Here is a 21,115-nt window from a genome sequence, read left to right as displayed (position 1 = left end):
TTAAGAAAGGCTATACACTCTAAATGGAGAGTGGAAAGTAAAATTTTCTGATTCTGTCCAAACTAAAACCAAATATTATACAACCAACCACCAAAACAAATAATTAAGAGTTATGAATTAGTATTTCATTCAGCTGTTATTTCCTGGTAGTGTAGCAAGAAGATTAGTGCCTTAAATGAAAACATTTAGCCCTGAATCAAAGAGTAACGAAATATCATCAATAATGTTTTTAACTATAGATGTTAACCAAAACATAACGTTACCTGGAAAGTAAGAGAAGTAGAAATCAGTTAAAAAAAACACAGCAACAAAAAAAAAAACTTTTCATATAAAAAACAGCAGAAAGTAATGGAGTCATTTCTCAAAGGAGAAATACATCCATGAAGAGTTTAATGGTAAACTATTAAATTCTACTTGTAATAAGGTTCAATGTAATCAAATATGTAAAGTGATGTAAGCCAAAATAAGGTAATATCTTAAAATTGACTGAATCTAATTTAAAACAAATGGTGCTTATGAAAGATTTATGGTAATTTTCATCCCAAAGAGATTCTTGATATGGGAAAATAGTTTGAGACATGCCTAAGGAGTTCATTGTGTTTATAATACAGTTAGCAAACTTAAAAGTTTGTAGGAAATTAACATAAATGAAAAGAAATCTGATGATGATGATGAGAAAGAAACAAGTAGATATCAAAAGCTCTGATGCTTTTTGTGAAAATTCCAATTACTGCAATCATTAATGTGCATCTTCAGAAACCCCTCTTCCTGCTAAATGAAGATATAGAATAATCGGACCCGAGGTTAGCCTTAACATGTTTTCAGCTGATTTCCTATCAGTTACAGCATCAACAAATAAGTATTAGATTCAAATTTGATTTGTACTGAAGTCATAGATATAATTAAGTACATATAAACATGCGAAAGACAAATAAAAGAGAGATGATGTATCAGGGAAAGGGAAAAGGAGCTGCTCAGTATCGACCCCAATGTACAAATAAGTCGAAAAGACTTATTGTTAGTGGGCATGTCAATAACGAATCTGTAATCCGTAAAGAGAATGCAAAAGAGAAACATTTGACGTCTCAGATGGACAGAATACATTTAGGAGATGGTTGTTCCAATACTAATCTAAGTCAACAAAACAATGGTAAAAAAAGCCACACTTCTGAGAATCAATTGAAACCAGAAACTGGTTATGATGTGGACAAGAACAACCCCGAAGGATGTAAAGGAAGAGAAAACACCTATCTTTTCCCTCTTGACTATGGCAATAACTCAAGGAGAAGATCTGACTGTAGTGAACTAAAGAGAAAAAGAAAAATCCTTTTATCCCCAAGACAAGTTTTATATTTGAGAAAGAATTTTCAAGACAAAAGGTAAACTAATTGTTTTTAATTTTTAAATACATTTAATTATTCATTTTATCATTAGTGACACTAATTTCTTTCAGTTGATCATTTTACTTGGTTAATTTTTTCTGTTAACTAAGAAGTATGTTGGTTTTCTTTATTTTCCTTTTCTTTATTATTTTTGCAACATTTGTTGTAATTTATTATAATATTTGTTCAGTTCTTTCTTATCAGTTAAATTTCTTTAATGTAACACCACCATCATCATCATTGTTTAATGCCCGTTTTTCATGCTGGTATGGGTTGGACAGTTTGACAGGAGCTGGCCTGGCAGAAAACTGCACCAGACTTCTGTGTCTGTTTTGGCATGGATTTTTATGGCTGGATGCCCTTCCTAACATCGACCACCCTGCAGAATGGACTGAGTGCTCTTTACATGGCACCAGCACAGGTGAGGTCAGTTTTGGCTGCGTATTTACAACTGGATGTTCTTCCAAATGCCAACCACTTTACAGTGAGGACTGGATGCTTTTTATGTGGCACCAGCACATGTATCTCTATTAGTAACCACCTACTTATAAACTTTCAACATATCTTGTTGCTATGACAGAAACATGATGTCATAGCCAAATCGTTCCAACAAAACTCCCATCATTTATCGACTGTATACCCTGTTGTACATTTTCGACATTCATCATAGGGTTTCATTTTTGAAGAAATATGGCTGTGTGGTTAACAAGCTTGCCTTGCAACCAATTGGACCTTGAGCAAGTGTCTTCTACTATAGCCTTGAGTCATCCAAAGCCTTGTGAGTGGATTTGGTAGATGGAAACTGAAAAAAAGCCTGTTGTATAATATATATATAACACCATCCGAGCGTGGCCGTTCGCCAGCCTCGTCTGGCACCTGTGTCGGTGGCACATAAAAAACACCATCTGAGTGTGGCCGTTCGCCAGCCTTGTCTGGCACCTGTGTCGGTGGCACATGAAAAGCACCCACTATACTCACGGAGTGGTTGTTGTTAGGAAGGGCATCCAGCTGTAGAAACACTGCCGATCAGACTGGCCTGGTGCAGCCTTCGGGCTTCCCAGACCCCAGTTGAACCGTCCAACCCATTCTAGCATGGAAAGCGGACGTTAAACGATGATGATGATAATGATGATGATAATGATGATGATGATGATGATATCATCATCATCATTGTTTAACGTCTGTCTTCCATGCTGGCATGGGTGGGACGGTTTGAAAGGAGCCGTCCAGGCAGGAGCCTACACCAGACTTCTGTGACTGTTTTGGCCGGATTTTTACAGCTGGATGCCCTTCCTAACACCAACCACCCAGCAGAGTGGTATATGTATATATTTATGTGTGTTTGTCCCCCACCACTGTTTGTTTGTTTATGTTCCCATAACTTAGTGGTTCAGCAAAAAGTGACTGATAGAATATGTGCCAGGCTTAAAAAAATTAAGTACTGACGTTGATTTATTCAATTGAAATTCTTCAAGGTGGTGCCCCAGCATGGCCATGGTCTAATGACTGAAACAAAATAAAGGTAAAAGATAAAAGATTATGGTCTGAGAGAGATTTGTCTGCTATTTCTAACAGGTCTTACTCTTGCATAGAAGCTTCCTTATTGGCTGTGTGTGTGCATGTAAGATCAACAGCTATACAAGTTGAAATTTTCAGAATTCCCTTTAAGGTTTCCAACTCTGCAGGTTTTCTATTGTAAAAACGGAAACCTATATCGTTGTTTTGAATGTATACTACACACATTTTGGCATTTTCATTCTGATGTGGCAATGTTGTTCTTGTTGTTATAAGTTACAATAAGTTATGCATAAAGTTATTCTAAACATTCCCACAATATTGGTTCTTTGTTGACAAGTTGATTGTCCCAATCTGGATAACAGCTAATATTTTCTTCCAGTTAATACAGAACAGCTTATGAAAGATTTTATTTTTTCCTACAGTTGAAAGTATCTGGAGAAAGACGTTTTGATAACACAACATCTACAAAGAAATGTTTTAAAGTTTCTTTTCAATTTGGATATATATCTGACTAGCTATTTTGACCCGTGCTTTGCTCGGGTTTTGGTGGTGGTGGTGTTGTTTTGTGCGTGTTGTTTCCTTTTCCCTTTCTTCTTAAGTTCGTCTTCTTTGCCTGGTTATTTTTATTGCCCTCTTCTTTACCTGCCCCCCCTTTCCAAAATCCCCCAAATTTGTACACCCACAATTAAAAATAACTTCCTCTAGCCCCTGCAGCAACATGAAAAGCCACCATTATTCAAACAGTGCAACCTGTCTATCCCATAAAACTCAATTTTTCCCATATTCCTCGCCATGGCAACCAAATGGTAGCCCCGAGTGACTTGCAACCCTCCTCATACCATTGCCCACCCCATTTTACCCCCCAGTGTAAATGTTGGCGCCAATCTGACCCCATCCCAAAAGAGATAAATAACCAAGAAATCAAACAACTTTTTCGCATTTCAGCTTTATAGATATTGATTATCTCACATGAAATGTCACATTTGAAAAAGTTTTAGAATATTTATTTATTTAATCAAAATATGATCCTTGTTCCTTTATGACCTTCATTCAATGTTCCGATAATACATATATTCCATCTTCAAAGAATTTGTCATCTTTTACACTGATAAACTGTTTGAATGCTTCCATTACCCCTTCTTTATTTAAGAATGTTTTATTGCGTATAGCAAGCTCAAAGTGTTTAAATATGTGATAATCAGTAGGAGAGATATCAGGAGAATAAGGAAGCTGTGCCAAAATTTCATAATTCAGGCTTTGCAACTTGCAGACCGTAGCTTGAGAAGTGTGAGGCTGTGCATTATCATGAAGCAAAATTGGGCCATCTCTATTCACTAATTAGGGTTAGTTCTTTTTTGATTTTTTATGCCTACAATCAAATTCCTGACAATAGGATGTTGCTGTTACAGTTTTTCCTTGTTGCAAAAATGAATAATGAATAACCCCCTTTGTTGACCCCTTTGTTGGGTGGTAGCAGTACCAAGCTACTCAATGTGAAAATTTTGCCTGTGGCTGATTGGGAGGAGGCAAAAGCTGTTTTGACCTTATGGACCCAATCAGCCGAAAATCTGGTTTTTCCAGATTTTGTAAGAATGGCCTGGTCTAGGTGATGCTTGAGCCCCCCCCCCCTAGGTGTCACCTGGGTCATCAACTTTTTAGGGTGCAATGGTGGTTTTGGATAGTGTTTTGATAACTCTCTTGCATCTAACCACTGTCCTGTCCTTCTGCTGTTATCAAAGAGTATCCATTTCTTATCACACATAATGAGTCGATACAAAAACGGTTCTCTTTCCAACCAAGAAATCAACATGGAACACAGTATTTCTTTGAATCTCATTAAGTTGATGGGAAACAAACCTATCCATCTTTTTGACTTTTCCAATATTCTTCAAGATGTCTGGAGCTCTGATCCGATTTTTTTGACCATTGTTCTTGGATTTCATTTAACCAAAGCATTCAATTCATCATGCCAAATAACTGATTTTGGTCTCCCTCTTGGTTCATTTTTAAGGGATTTTATTTCCTGAACGAAATCTTTGGAACCAACTCTGAACAAGTCTAATGTCAACAGAATCATTACCAACCTGACATATATATATATATTTGTCAATTTCCTAAACAAATCATTGTTGTTTTTCATAAGACAGTTATTGCATTTGCTAGTTGCTGGCTGAGGTTGTTTATTTGTAGCCCTACTATATATGCTGATAATAACATGAAAAATTATTAGCTTTAATGATTAACTCTGATCAAGAAAGCCTTGACCGAAAACTCTAAAACCTAAACAAATTAAAATTTGAATGAGATAGGCTATCCTAGTGACTGCTATGTGTGGTGGTGGTGGTAGAGTTGTCAATTGAAACTATTATTTGCTTCTTATGTTATTATCCCTATTTGTAGTCCTTTTAGGGATCCTACTGTATTGAAATTGTCTCACTGCATTCATGTGACACAAATCTGTTGTAAAAACCCTTCAAACTTTCCATCATTTAAAAACAAATGTAATTTGTCCTCACCAACTTATTGCATCCCCGAAAATCAGTTGTAAAATAACAGAATGTGCAATGTTTAGCTTAACAAATTGAATTGCCAATGTTTAGGACCTGTTGTCTATTCACAAGAGTTCAATTCATAAACCTGGGGCCAATAAATCATTTCAAAAATTATTAACTGACTCTTCCTCATAATTTTTGAGTTCTGACAAATGAAGTGAGTTTATGGCTCGCAGGACGGCCTGCTGTGCTAACCTTGGATCGTAGAATGACCCGCTGTTCTCGAGGAGACCTGTTGAGTCAAGAACGTCAACGTCAAAATAAAAATTCAAATGGAAATTGTAGTTAAGACACCCGTCTTAATTGTAGTAAAGACTGGCGTCTGTGTTGGTGACACGTAAAAGCACCAACCGATCGTGGCCGTTTGCCAGCCTGCTCTGGCCCCTGTGCCGGTGGCACGTAAAAAACACCCACTACACTCACGGAGTGGTTGGCGTTAGGAAGGGCATCCAGCTGTAGAAACACTGCCAAATCAGACTAGAGCCTGGTGCAGCCTCCATGGCTTACCAGAACCCGGTCGAACCGTCCAACCCATGCTAGCATGGAAAACGGACGTTAAACGATGATGATGATGATGATGATGTTACTCATTTGGACATATAGGCAGCAGTTGAAGATTGTATTGTCATGTAGAGAGAACAACAATAAACTACACGCAAGGCAATATTTGAATTTAGTGTTAAAAATTAATGAAATACTTCTAAGCTATCATTGTTAGCCAGTTTAATTCATACACACAAAACCCTGCTATATCTCTTAGGCTTTCTAAACTCTTGGAGGCATAGATTATATTTCACCGATGAGGTCTCAAACATGTCTGTAGTTGTCACCCCACTGCTGAAGATCAGACTTATTTCCCACTGCATTTTGTATTTAATTGGTTTGTCCCTTACCTTTTTATCATTAAGATACTCGTTCCGGTCATTAGTGTTCTTCATTGTACCACTGAAGTCGTCACGCTGGTGTGCAGCGGACGGAAATTGTATTGAAAGACACTCTACTGTAAGGTAAGACTTTTTGCTTTTTGAGTCCAGTGGGATTTGTTGTTCGTGAGGTTTATTTTTTGTACAGGCAAGGAGTCCTCACTGGATTCTAGGCTTTGGTCTTCCTGCGGTAGAGATGTGTGTTTTTCTCACTTAGCTGTGAGAACTGCTGTTTATAGGTGTGTCCTGCCTCCAAATTAATTTATTTTGAGAATTGTGCCTGTTTGACTTTGTAAAATGTTTTTGGAAAATCAATTTCAAGGAATTATACAAAGATTGAGAAAAACTGTGAAGGCCAGGAGTAACGTGTGGCCAAAAACTATTTATTTCTGCAGTATTTTGAACTCTCATTCTCTTCTGTTGTTTATTTGAAAAACTGTATTGAACCGTTTATTTTTATTTTTTTCTTCTTTTTTGTTGGGTCTTTCTTTTTTGTTTTTCTCTCTGTAGTATTTAAAAAAATTTTGTGGACTATATTTGAAACTTTTTGGCTGTGTGGTAAGTAGCTGGCTTACCAACCACATGGTTCTGGGTTCATTTCTACTGCATGGCAACTTGGGCAAGTGTCTTCTACTATAGCCTCAGGCCGACCAAAGCCTTGTGAGTGGATTTGGTAAACAGAAACTGAAAGAAGCCTGTCGAATATATGTATATATATATATATATATATATATATATATATATATATATATATATATATATATGTAAGTGTGTGTATATGTTTCTGTGTCTGTGTTTGTCCCCCTAACATCACTTGACAACCGAAGGTGGTGTGTTTACATCCCCGTAACTTAGCGGTTCGTCAAAAGAGACCGATAGAATAAGTACTAGGCTTACAATGAATAAGTCCTGGGGTGGAAAGGAAGATGGTGGTGTTGAGGACTTACTCCAAGTCCTTTGACACCATAGACATCTTCCAGAAAAACATAATTGAAAAAGAGCTGGCAGACTATATGCCAGCTATTAGATATATCTCTCGGTGGGGTCAAATATGCAATGGTGTGGTTGCTGTTTGACTCCCTTGAAGAAGCTTGCGAATTTGCAAGCCAGCCCCTAGAGGGCACAGAAATTTTGTTCCTTCCCACTTATTGTGGGAAAAAGTTGATGAGGGCTTGGGTCTGAAGCTTGCCACCTGGAATTGAGCCCTTGTGGATAGTGGATACTATCTGCTGGGGTCTGGGTGGTAGCAGTACCAAGCTACTCAATGTGAAAATTTTGCCTGTGGCTGATTGGGAGGAGGCAAAAGCTGTTTTGACCTTATGGACCCAATCAGCCGAAAATCTGGTTTTTCCAGATTTTGTAAGAATGGCCTGGTCTAGGTGATGCTTGAGCCCCCCCCCCCCCTAGGTGTCACCTGGGTCTGGGCCATATTAAAAAGAACTGCCCTCAGGACCAAAATAAGGTTCTGGGGCAGTTGATAAAGATACCGGGTCATTGCTGCTGGCGTGTCTTGAAGCATCTTCGGTGGGAGTTGTGCCACCAAAGGTGGAAACTGTAGATCCCTCCCATGCTGTGGAGGAGTAATTTGTGTTCCTCTTCCATCAGGGAGAGACATTAGAAAACTTTGTTTTGAAGTAAGGCCAGTGGGAGGGTTATACGGAAGACCCTGATTGGCCTTTGCAGGTGGCTGCAGAGGTCATATGGGAAACCAATCTGTGCAGGATAATGAATTCCTTCCCAGAGGACTCTTTTCGATTCATGGCAAAGTGATCCGGCTTGACACCGTCTAGGTGCTTGCTTCAAAGAAGTGAGGAGCCTGGTTGGACAGGAAAGCATGTAACTGATAATAAAAGTAAGAGGCTTGGTGCCTCACTTTTATTGTATTTTTATTGTATTTTATTGAATTATGTATGAGGTTTATTGCCTCATAAATGGCTTTTGTATTGCAAAAATGTAAGAGGTTTATTGCCTCATAAATGTGTTTTTTGAACTGTGTCAGAGGTTTATTGCCTCCAGTAGGAAACATAAAGAGAACAATGTCTTCGGGTAAACAGCAATTGGTGGGCGTTGCTACTTGCCCTAATTTTCCCCCATTTCATTTGTCATTCATATCATTATGTGTGTAGTGGAGGCACATGGCCTAGTGGTTAGAGCAGTGGACTCGTGGTTGAGGGATCGCGGGTTTGAATCTCAGACCGGACGATGTGTGTGTTTATGAGCGAAACACCTAAGCTCCACGCGGCTCCAGCAGAAGGTAACGGCGACACTTCTGCTGACTCTTTCGCCACAACTTTCTCTCACTCTTTCCTCCTGCACCTTGCAGTTCACCTGTGACGGACCGGCGTCCCGTCCAAGTGGGGAACCTATACTCCAAGAAACCGGGAAACCGGCCCTTATGAGCCAGGCATGGCTCGAGAAGGAACAAACAACAACAACATTATGTGTGTGTCCATCCCGCAGCTTCCTTTCTTTGTAAGGCCCTTGTGGCCAATTAAATGAATAAAAGATACTTGTTCTCATCCCTAAAGCAGTAATATTAACAAATTAAAGTTTCTTGGTTTACTTTACCAAATATTCTGTTGTGTCTGGGGAGAGCCATTCTCTTTTAGTGCCTTAATTATTTAACACATTCACCGGTAAAATTTCCACTTATTTCTTATTTTTATTTTCTAAAATTTTCGTTGCATCTTGCAACCTTTTCAATAGTCTTGACTCTAGAAAATAAAAATAAGAAATAAGTGGAAATTTTACCGGTGAGTGTGTTAAATAATAAGGCACTAAAAGAGAATGCCTCTCCCCAGACACAACAGAATATGCTTCAACACACAAACTCATATAAAGAATCTTGCAAACCAAATCCAAAAACGAAATATACCAAATATGCTAGTAGCAACTTTATTACTACATCTTCATACGGCAGACATCCTGAGTAATTGTCTCCTGTCATTCTACTATATAGTTATTACCACTTCTTACCTTTTCCTAGTATTCACAACAAGACTGGCTTTGTCATTTGAGAATTTAGTTACGGAGATGTACTTGCATAGCGAGTGACTTGATCTGAGATCATGTGCTGGAACAAAAACAATTGCAGCGTGGAAGGTGTTTGTAAGCCATTTAAGAAACACACAAAAGCCTTCGATTCACTTCAACATTTAAATTTAATTTGTCAAAATATTTTCGTCGCTTTGAGACCGCGACCTGTTCACAAAGTTTTGTCAGTGAACAGGTCGCGGTCTCAAATTTAGTTACATTCTGTATAAATTTTTGGTGCAGTTTTCACTGCTAAAAGAGTCAAAGCTGGCCTAAGTCAAAGTAGCTGCTGGTGTACAAATTGGAGAGTTAATAATTTGGAATCTAATCACCAGTTCTTCCAGACAAAATTCTCCTCACCAGAGACCATAAATTTAAAATTTGTCATTATCATGCCTACCTCTGGCTCTTTTGTTTCTAATTGTTCTCATTATTCATTTAGTCTTTTCATTCATTTGTTTCAGTCATTTGACTTGGACCAGGCTGGGATACCAACCCGAAGGGTTGACTCCGGTCCATATCTTAAGTTCTTAAGTCTGGTACTTAATATATCGGTTTCTTTTTGCTGAAGTACTAAGTTTCAGGTTCATAAAGAAACCAAACACCAACTTAAATGGAAAGAAGCAAGCATGTGTGTATGTGTATGTGCATATGTGTCTGTGTATATGTGTGTATGTGTGTGTATGCACACACACACGCACACACACACAAACACACAAACACACAAACAGACAAACACACACACACAAACACACAAACACACACACACTCACACACACAAACACACACACACACAAACACACACACACACAAACACACAAACACACACACATACACACACACACACACACACACCACACACACACACACACACACACATACAAATAGGCTTCTGTGCAATATCCGTTTATCAAATCCTCTCACTAGGCATTGGTTAGCCTGAGGCTATATTAGATGACATTTGCTGAAAGTCCAGTTGAGTAGAACTGAACCCAAAACCTCATGATTGCCAAGTGAACTTCTCAGCCAGATGGCCACGCCTGCGTATTATCAGATTACATTTCCAATCCCAGGCAAATGGCACCAGAATTAGTCTCCTTATGTTTACCAACAGTCTTCCGATTCGATGGAATATAGAATTAAAACACAATTATTGTAACTTGATGACACGTCATCACCATCATCCCCATTTAACATCCACTTTTCCATGCTTGCATGGATCGGATGTTCCATGGCTGGATGCACTTCCTGTCACCAGCCCATAGCCATTCCTGTGCAAGGTAACATTTTCCCATGTTTTTCATGGAACACTGGAAACAATTGCTTGTACGATGATGAGACTCGTTTACAGCCATCACATGATGTTTTGACAGTGGTAAATTCGAACATACATACATCTATCGAACATACATGTGGAGGCGCAATGGCCTAGAGGTTAGGGCAGCGGACTTGCGGTCGGAGGATCGCGGTTTCGATTCCCAGACCGGGCGTTTATTGTGTGTTTATTGAGCGAAAACACCTAAAAGCTCCACGAGGCTCCGGCAGGAGGTGGTGATCCCTGCTGTACTCTTTCACCCCTCTAAAGGCGGTGCTCCAGCATGGCCGCAGTCAAATGACTGAAACAAGTACAAAAAAAAAAAAATACATGCACAGAAAGATACATTCACCCTCTTACACACATCTATCTATCTGTCTGTCTGTCTGCTGGCCTATCTATCTACCTATCTATCTAATCTATCTATCTATCTATCTATCTATCTATCTATCTATCTATCTATCTATCTAATCTATCTATCTAGATCTATCTATCTATCTATCTATCTATCTACTATCTATCTATCTATCTATCTATCTATCTATCTATCTATCTATCATCTATCTATCTATCTATCTATCTCTATCTATCTATCTATCTATCTATCCTATCTATCTATCTATCTATCTATCTACCTATCTATCTATCTACCTATCTATCTATCTACCTACCTACCTACCTACTGTCTGTCTGTCTATCTATCTATCATCTATCTATCTATCTATTATCTATCTATCTAGTCTATCTATCTATCTATCTATCTATCTATCTATCTATCTATCTATCTAATCTATCTATCTATCTATCTATCTATCTATCTATCTATCTATCTATCTATCTACCTATCTATCTATCTACCTACCTACCTACCTACCTACATGTCTGTCTGTCTATCTATCTATCTATCTATCTATCTATCTATCTATCTATCTATCTATCTATCTATCTACCTACATGTCTGTCTGTCTATCTATCTGTCTATCTATCTAATCTATCTGTCTATCTATCTATCTATCTATCTATCTATCTATCTACCTATCTATCTAATCTATCTATCTATCTACCTATCTATCTATCTACCTATCTATCTATCTACCTATCTATCTAATCTATCTATCTATCTATCTATCTATCTATCTATCTATCTATCTATCTATCTACTATCTATCTATCTATCTATCTTCTACCTATCTATCTATCTATCTATCTATCTACTATCTATCTATCTACCTATCTATCTTCTACCTACCTACCTACCTACCTACGTGTCTATCTATCTATCTATCTATCTTCTATCTATCTTCTATCTATCTATCTATCTACTATCTATCTATCTAATCTATCTATCTATCTCTATATCTATCTATCTATCTATCTATCTACCTCTTCTATCTATCTACCTACCTACCTACCTACCTACATGTCTGTCTGTCTATCTATCTATCTATCTATCTATCTATCTATCTATCTATCTACCTACATGTCTGTCTGTCTATCTATCTGTCTATCTATCTAATCTATCTGTCTATCTATCTATCTATCTATCTATCTATCTATCTATCTATCTATCTATCTATCTATCTACCTATCTATCTATCTATCTATCTATCTATCTATCTCTCTCTCTCTCTCTCTCTCTCTCTATCTAACTAGCTGTCTGTCTGTGTACCTGCCTGCCTATCTGTCCATCTTTCTTTCTTTCTCACTCTTTCTCCTCTTCCTCTCTCTGTATGTATGTATGTTCTCTTCCTCTTTTTAATTTAGGATAAATTTTGATTTCCCATCTACTTGGTAGCAAGTTTGTGAAGGAAAGCATCTTGCTTTCTTCAGTAACCTTTTGGTCTTAAGAAGGTCTTGCAAATTTTTATAGTCCTAGATATTGTGATCACTTGCATATGAATTAAGGATGTGTGTTCTCCCCTCAAGAAACAAAGTTTAGACATACTTTGTTCCAGACAGGTTGACTCCAGTAATAAATGGTATAAAGCTGAAAGGGTATCTTGGGTACTTGATTTGCAAACCTTGTCAAGGGTCCATAGATGTCCTCTTTCTTTTGTGTTTTTCTAACCATATTGGTGTCCAGAGGGTTAGAGTTAGGGTTAGGGTTATTTCCTAACTGATTTCCACAACAATATATCTTTTCTTTGTTCCGCACAACAACATCTGGTCAGTTGTGTTTTAACTTGGTGGCTGTTTTAACTTTTTAAAGTTCCATGAATATTCTTTCGACCCATTGACCTTAACAGAGTCAACTTCATCTAAATCCACTCACAAGGCTTTGGTCTTGGGATTGAACCCAAGACCATATGGTTGGGAAGCAAGCTTCTTAACTACACATCCACATCTCCATTTGGAAATATTTTATTTAGTTATCATTTTCTGTTGAATTATTTGATATAATTATTAAATTAATATTATCACAGATTATCTATAGAATAGTGATTTAATTAATTATCTTCTTTGATTATTGCTTTTGTATCTGATTTTTCTTTTACGTTTGTTGTAGTCATTGGGGATTTGTTTATATTTTACACAAATTGTTTGATCAAATGTTTCACTAATTCCTGCTCTACATTTTCTATATCATTCATTAGAAATATTCAGGTAACATTTCTAGCAGGATTTGAACTTAATGCACCTGTCAGTACCTTAACCACCTCATATGTCACACAATCACACAAGGTCTATTTTATATTTTTCCAGTTTAGTATAAATACTTTACCCATAAGACAAGCAATGACACTACCTTAATTAATTAAAGAAGTATTCCTTTTCACCTTTTGAGATTGGTTAAATACACAGACACTGTGTATTGGGAAAGATATGACCATCATAATTTTTCCATTCCCTTCTGTAAAGTTGTCTACCTTTCAAGAGAAATCATTAATAATAATATATTGAAATGTTGAACGATACTTCTATCAAACATTTAAAGGGGAGAATAAATATTCTATGACAAAGGGCCGAGTGACTTTTCTTCATTTGTTGTTTTGTCTTTCTGTCACATTATAGGAATTGTGGAAGAAAGGGGAGCTGATGTAGTAGACGAAGACAACCGAGGCGAAGGATAATTCTTGGAATGCAGTGCCTTTACAAAGAATATTAAAAAAAATTATTTGTTACATAAAATATTTATATTTGCATAATTTATTCCATACCCAAATAAACCACATCGTTTCTGATAACCACAGCACTTGTAAACAAGTGGAAAATTGATAGACACTGATGCTGTAATTATCTCCCTTAGGCTAAGGCATTAATTTACTTAGCTTACGTATAGACTCTTTGGAGTTAATTATGCCAGTACTGTTGAGTAAATAAAGTAAAGAAAAGTTAGCATGTGAAAAATATATTTATTAATAATCTAAATGCTATCTTGGAATTTGAAAACGGCTACATGCAATTCTGTAGACAACCTTAGGCTCCTATGGTAATCAAATTCATTGAAAGCACACACATTTTGAAGAAGAGCAAATATTTATTCAACCATAAAAAAAAAAAAAGTGTTAACTTGATATTTATTAACATTTTTCTGGAGGAAAATACAAAAATCTGTGGTCGTCAAGGAATTATGAATTATAAATAAAGCATTATACAATCAGAGCAATAAATTGATGGCTAGGCTGAAGTAGTGATACTCTCATCAAATATTGGTGATGGAATAGTCTGCAGTTTCGATGTGTCTCTTACCAATCCCAAGGGAGAAAACAACTTGTTGAAATCAAAATTGCTTCAAAATATGTTGATTTTCCAATCAGAAGTAGATCTTCTGATTGATGGTGTCTCCATATTACATAATTTTCCTAACTCTATCACATTTGTCTCTCAGAAATGTTAAAAGGTAACTTAAATAGATTTATAGCAAAACAAACCTTTTAACATATTTTACCTCTTTATCTTACTGTGATTTAACGAGGAAACTTGTTAATTATGTTGGCCATTTAGTGTTGTAACATCAATAATTAATCAAATACATCAATAATTCATGTAATACATTGGAATTTAATTAAATCTTAATTAATCAATGATATCAATAATTTATCAAAGTTTTCTATTTAACTAGGAACAGAGAGCAATAATTAAAAGAATAATGATATAACATCTCTTTGCCAATGAATCAAGGCTAATAAATATTCCCAAACAGAAAAAAATAGATGATAGCTTAAGTGATCGCAACTTGAAACTAATTTATTACTGTCTAAAGTTAAAACCTGACGGTGGAAAGCTCTGGCAGGCAATCGAATCAGATACCATAGAGTTCTTATGAATGAGGACTTGATTGAGATTACATATACTCTTTTACTCTTTTACTTGTTTCAGTCATTTGACTGCGGCCATGCTGGAGCACCGCCTTCTATCGAGCAACTCGACCCTGGGACTTATTCTTTTGTAAGCCCAGTACTTATTCTATCGGTCTCTTTGCCGAACCGCTAAGTAACGGGGACATAAACACACCAGCATCGGTTGTCAAGCAATGCTAGGGGAACAAACACACACACACATATATATATACATATATATGACAGGCTTCTTTCAGTTTCCGTCTACCAAATCCACTCACAAGGCTTTGGTCGGCCCGAGGCTATAGTAGAAGACACTTACCCAAGGTGCCACGCAGTGGGACTGAACCCGGAACCATGTGGTTGGTAAACAAGCTACTTACCACACAGCCACTCCCGTGCCACATCTCTATTATGTAGCAAAAAAACTTTGAAATATTTCATTGCAAAAAGCATTATCTAACTGACAATAGCGTAGGATTGAATTTAATGACTAAAATGTAGTTCACGATGCAATATCTATGACCTTATATATGAGGTAAATGCAGTTGAAGTCCATTTGAAAGATTTATTATATATAATGAAATTATTGTATATAGTCCTCAGGTGCACCACAACTTGTCAAAAAGTGTGTATAAAGTATATGCAGTAATGTACAAATGTCTGGAGAGCGAACAGTGTATGAGTCAGATACATGCTTGCGTGTGTATGGAGGGGAGAAAATCAGGTGTAGTGTTGGCGAATCTCAGAAAGCATGGAAGTTTTGAAGGATGCAGTGCTCCGACAACTAACAACTGATGCCAGTAGTTTGTTCCATGCTTCAGCAACTCTTAGCGTGAAAAAATGTTTCCGAAAGTCATGGGAGCTGTGCTGTTTTCTGACTTTGTAAACATGTCCACGGGTGTTAGACGGGTGGAGTTTGAAAAGGTGCTCAGAGTTATTGTTTGTAAGATGGTTAATAATTTTATGGGTGTCTGCCAAGTCAGCTGCCAGACGTCGGAGTTTCAATGTGTCCATGCCCAGGGAAGTAAGGCATTCAGAATATGGCAAATGCCTGATGGAGGATATTCTTTTGGTTGTACATCGCTGAATGGTTTCCAGATGATTAATATTCTGGGCAAGATAGGGTTTCCAGACCGGTGATGCAAATTCCAGGTGAGGTCTTACTATATAAAGCAGCAGATAGATAGCCGGTTGATGCTTGTTGGATTACTGTGGTTTTAGAAACAAGAGATTGGGCCAAAAATGTTTAGTGTAGAATTTTGCAAATGGCGTCAGGTAAAAGAAAGGAAGCTGTAATAACTGGAGAGCTGCATAGAATAACAGAAGCAATTATCCTCCTTGTTGTGTTGTTGTCATCGTAATCATCATCATTTAAAGTTTGTCTTTCATGCTTGATTCTATAGGATTTGGTAAGTCACCGGAGGACTGCATGGTCTGCCGTGCCCTTGATAACTTAACCTCTTTATGTGGAGTACTAGTTGAGTCACTCACAAGAATAAAGATTCTTCATGAGTGAGTGGAAGTATAGGAGAGAGGAAGGTGGCCTTTAGGTTAGTTGTTCAGCAAAAAAAAGAAAATCTGACCGGAGGCCGGGCTGATATCGAACTTACGATCGTGACTTGACAAAGGAAGGAACGAACAAGTGGCAGCCGGCAGGTGAGAGATAGAAAATAAAAAAAAAATGAATGAAAGGACAGGAACAGGTTACTTGTGGCAGAGATTCATGGTTAGCTTGCAGCATATTAGGGTGAGTATGAATAGTCAGGATGGTGCTGGAAAGGGATAACGGTGGTGGTGACAAGGAGTTAGCGCAAGTCCTCAAGGCACCTCAAGGTCCTCAAGGTCCTCAAGGTTAGTAGAAGAGAAAGTAGAGTCAGAAGATCAGAAAGGGTGTGTGTATGGAAGGTGCAGGGGAGTGTGGTGAGTGTGAGGAGGGTGGCTGGCATTTGGGCAGGATGAATACAGTGAATGGTGAACAAGGGTGGATAGGTGGTTATCTTTTACTTGTTTCGATCATTAGACTGTGGCCATGCTGGGGCACCACCTTGAAGAAATTTTAGTTGGATACATTGACGTCAGTACTTATTTTTTTTAAAGCCTGGTACTTATTCTATCAGTCTCTATTGCTGAACCACTTAGTTATGGGGACATAAATACACCAACATCAGTTGTCAAACAGTGGTGGGAGACAGACACAATGACACACACACATGCATGCATGCATGCATACATGCACACATGCATGCACACACACATTTACATATACATACATATATTCACAATTTCATTTGGCTTGATGGCTCAAGCATGGCATATTGCTGAAGGTCTCAGTCATTTGTCATTGCCTCTGTGAGGGCCAAATGCTGGAAAGGTGCTTTTTACATGCCACTGGCACAGGTGTCAGTTACATGACACCTGCATTGGCCACAACTATGAATTCATTTGACTTGACAGGCCTTCTTGAGCATAACATATCACCAAAGGTCTCAGTCACTAATCATTGCTTCTGTGAGGCCCAATGTTCAAAGATCATGCTTCACCACCTTGCCTCATGTCGTCCTAGGTCCCCTCTTCCACAGGTTCCCTTCACAGTTAGAGAGTGGCACTTCTTTACACAGTTGCTCTCAGACATATGCATCACATAACTATACTAGCACAGTTGTCTCTCTTGCACACCACATCTGATGCCGCTCATGCCCAACTTTCCTCTCAAGATGTTCACACTCTGTTGCACATGCACACTGACATTGCACATCCAGTGAAGCATGCTAGCTTAATTTCTTTGAAGCCTACGCATGTCCTCGGTGGTCACAGCCCGTGTTTCACTGCCATGTAGCATAGCTGTTTGCACACAGGCGCCATACAGTCTCCCTTTCACTCTGAGTGAGAGGCCCTTTGTTGCCATCTGACGTAGGAGCTCTCTAAACTTTGCCAGGTTTATTCTTATTCTTGTAGCTATGTTCTTGCAGCATTCACCTCCACTACTGACTTGGTCACCTAAATAACTACTTCTAGCTTACCTGCCTGGCATTTGGTGGAGTCTATTTTCTGTACATATTTAGTGCTATTTTCTGTACATATTTTACCTGTGCACCTTCCACACACTAAAGCTATTTTCCCAGTTGACCTTCTTCTGATATTGCTACACCTCTTATGTGTCCATATTATTGGATGATTTAGCAGTTCACTAAGGTGTACACATAAAACTAAAATAAACAGCAGTTTGTAATGTTTCACCAAAATTATAATTTCCCTTCTTGGCGAAACATTGCAAACTGCTGTTTATATTAATTATATATATATATATATATATATATATATATATGTGTGTGTGTGTGTGTGTGTATATATATATATATATATATATATATATATATATATATATATATATATACATATATATATATATATATACATATATATATATGTATATATATACATACATATATATTATATACTAGCAGTATAGTTGCTCGGGTTTGTTTTGACGCTTTAGAATTGGAATTTTTGAAAAGTAAAAATTTTGCATTATGTAGCTTGTTATTCTCTTTAAGTGCACATTTTTCTGGTTAAAATACACTGAAAAATGGTGACACAGCAGTAAAAAAATCATAAAAAATAGGGATTTTCATAGAAAAAAGCACCTTTTTTATGTAAATAATTTTTGATGTTAACATGGTCCGATTTGCATTTTATCTTCTACAGAAGGAAGAGCAAGCCTTCTATCATACTCTCAATTTTGGTCAACTTGCGCCGCAGGGTCTCGCAGGAGATAGTGTTAGTTGAAGGCTACCAAACCTGCCACACACAGACAACTCAGCTTTATATATATATAGAGATAATGGGTCATCCCATAAATAATGCAGTTTTTTTATATTTCCTTTATTTTTCAAAATTAAGATAAACAAAGTTCTTTTTTAATCTTAAATATACTCTCCTTCATTTTCTACAATGCTCTTCCATCTATCTAGTAGAATTTCAAGGCCCCACTTCCAAAATTAATTTGTCTGTGACAAAATAACACTCCTCCAGTACTGTTCTGACCTCATCTACAAAGTTCATATCTTTTCTGTTCAAATGATTTTGCAGACCAGATGGGGCAATGTCTGGTGAATAATGCAAACAGAGCATCATTTCCCATTCAAAATGCTCCAGCTTTTGGAATGTCTTTCAGATGTTTGCAGCTGTCATTATAGGTTTGTTGTTAATTGGTTAACTCAATTAATCCTTTGATTGGTTGAAAATATCGAATGACCTAAAAAGTTAATGCTACTTTTGTCCGTCATTTCCGGTTGTTGTCACCTAATATATTTTCACAGACATAGGTACAGGCATGGCTGTGTGGATATAAGTATAGACATGGCTATGTGGATATAGGCACAGGCATGGCTGTGTGAATATAGATACAAGTGTGGCTATGTGGTAAGTAGCTTGCATCTCAACCATATGGTTCAGGGTTCAGTCCCACTGCGTGGCACCTTGGAGTCTTCTGCTATAACCTCGAGTTGACCAAAGCCTTGTGACTTGGTTTTGTAGATGGAAACTGAAAGCAGACTGTAATATATATATTAATGTGTATGTGTCTTTGTGTCTGTATTTGTCTCCAAACACAGCTTGACAACAAGTGTTGGCATATTTATGTTCCTGTGACTTAGTGGTTTGGCAAAAGAGGCCAATATAATAAGTACCAGGGTTAAGAAGATAAAACATACCGGAGTTGATTCATTCAGTTAAAAATTCTTCTAGACCACAGTCTAATGACTGAAACAAATAAAAGACAAATTATCATCATCATCATCATCATCATCATCAACATCGTTTAATGTCTGCTTTCCATGCTAGCATGGGTTGCATGGTTCGACTGGGGTCTGGGAAGCCAGAAAGCTGCACCAGGCCCAGTCTTATCTAGCAGTGTTTCTACAGCTGGATGCCCTTCTTAATACTAACCACTCCGTGAGTGTAGTGGGTGCTTTTTACGTGCCACCAGCACAGGTGCCAGACGAGGCTGGCAAACGGCCACGACCGGATGGTGCTTTTTACGTGCCACCGGCATGGAGGCCAGGCGAGGCTGGCAACGGTCACAATCGGATGGTGCTTTTTACGTGCCATCGACACGGAGGCCAGTTGGGGTGGCGCTGGCAACAGCCACGTTTGGATGGTTCTCTTACGTGCCACCGGCACTGGTATCACAACTACAATTTCCATTGATGTTGATCGATTTCGATTTTGATTTTGATTTTCACTTGCCTCAACAGGTCTTCACAAGTAAAGTTTTGTGTCCCAAGAAGGAAAGGTATGCATAAGTGGACTGGCTACATCCCAGTTAGAGGCCACGGGTTATGGTCTCATGTATTCGATTATTTTGCTGTGACTGTTTAATGTAAAGACAACTCTAGCTAACCCCATTCAACTGGTACAGTGGGAAAACATCAACATGATTGCGAGAACTCAATATATTTAGTAGGACACCACTTTATGTATGCATATAATCTGATGTGACCCAGACTGCACTGATTAATGCAACACGACTGGATGCACAACACGACTGGATCCCACCTATAAATAACAGTCGCAGGAAGAGTTGAAACAATTGTCGTACTAAATAAAGACTAATGCCAAATCCATCTTCTGCTTCAATTATTGCTAATTATCTATCTGTCTGTTTGTCTATCTATCTAAATATATATATGTATATTACATGTGTGTGTGTGTGTGTGTGTGTGTGTGTGTGTGTGTGTGTGCATGTGTGTGTGTGTGTGTGTGTATGTCATGTCCCTGGCCTGCCATGTGTGGCACCTGAAAGATCAAGGGACCCCGTGTGATATCAGGTGGAATTTAATTGATTATTTGGGCCCATATATTAATGGAGGTGGTTATTGCAAGATCTGCATTGAGGAGAGAACCAAAATTCTTGAAGACTATAAGAAGCCTGGCACATTAAACAAATGCATCCACTTCAAATGTTTCTAGAAAATTGTATCTCCCTGTTTGCATATTAGGCTTCTCCAAGTCTATAAAGGTTTTTTTTCCCTCTGATTAAGGAGAAATAACCTGTCGTCATGAACGTTTTTTCTTACTCTTTGAGCTCTGAGTGTTTCTTCACATCTGC

General features: G+C 37.8%; 1 protein-coding gene across 1 annotated transcript; it reads left to right on the top strand.

Moving 5' to 3' along the window:
* Positions 1 to 549: 549 nt before the first annotated feature.
* LOC118766208 lies at positions 550 to 13,653 on the top strand. Its single transcript, XM_036509491.1, has 2 exons — positions 550 to 1,379; positions 13,344 to 13,653. Exons 1-2 carry the CDS (start codon positions 919 to 921, stop codon positions 13,348 to 13,350), a joined length of 468 nt encoding a protein of 155 aa, XP_036365384.1. The 5' UTR covers positions 550 to 918; the 3' UTR covers positions 13,351 to 13,653.
* The last annotated feature ends 7,462 nt before the right edge of the window (positions 13,654 to 21,115 follow it).

Source organism: Octopus sinensis, linkage group LG15 (assembly GCF_006345805.1).
Source record: "Octopus sinensis linkage group LG15, ASM634580v1, whole genome shotgun sequence".
Classification (NCBI taxonomy): domain Eukaryota; kingdom Metazoa; phylum Mollusca; class Cephalopoda; order Octopoda; family Octopodidae; genus Octopus; species Octopus sinensis.
Note: the sequence above shows the minus strand (reverse complement) of the source record. Positions and strands in the feature narration are given on the sequence as shown.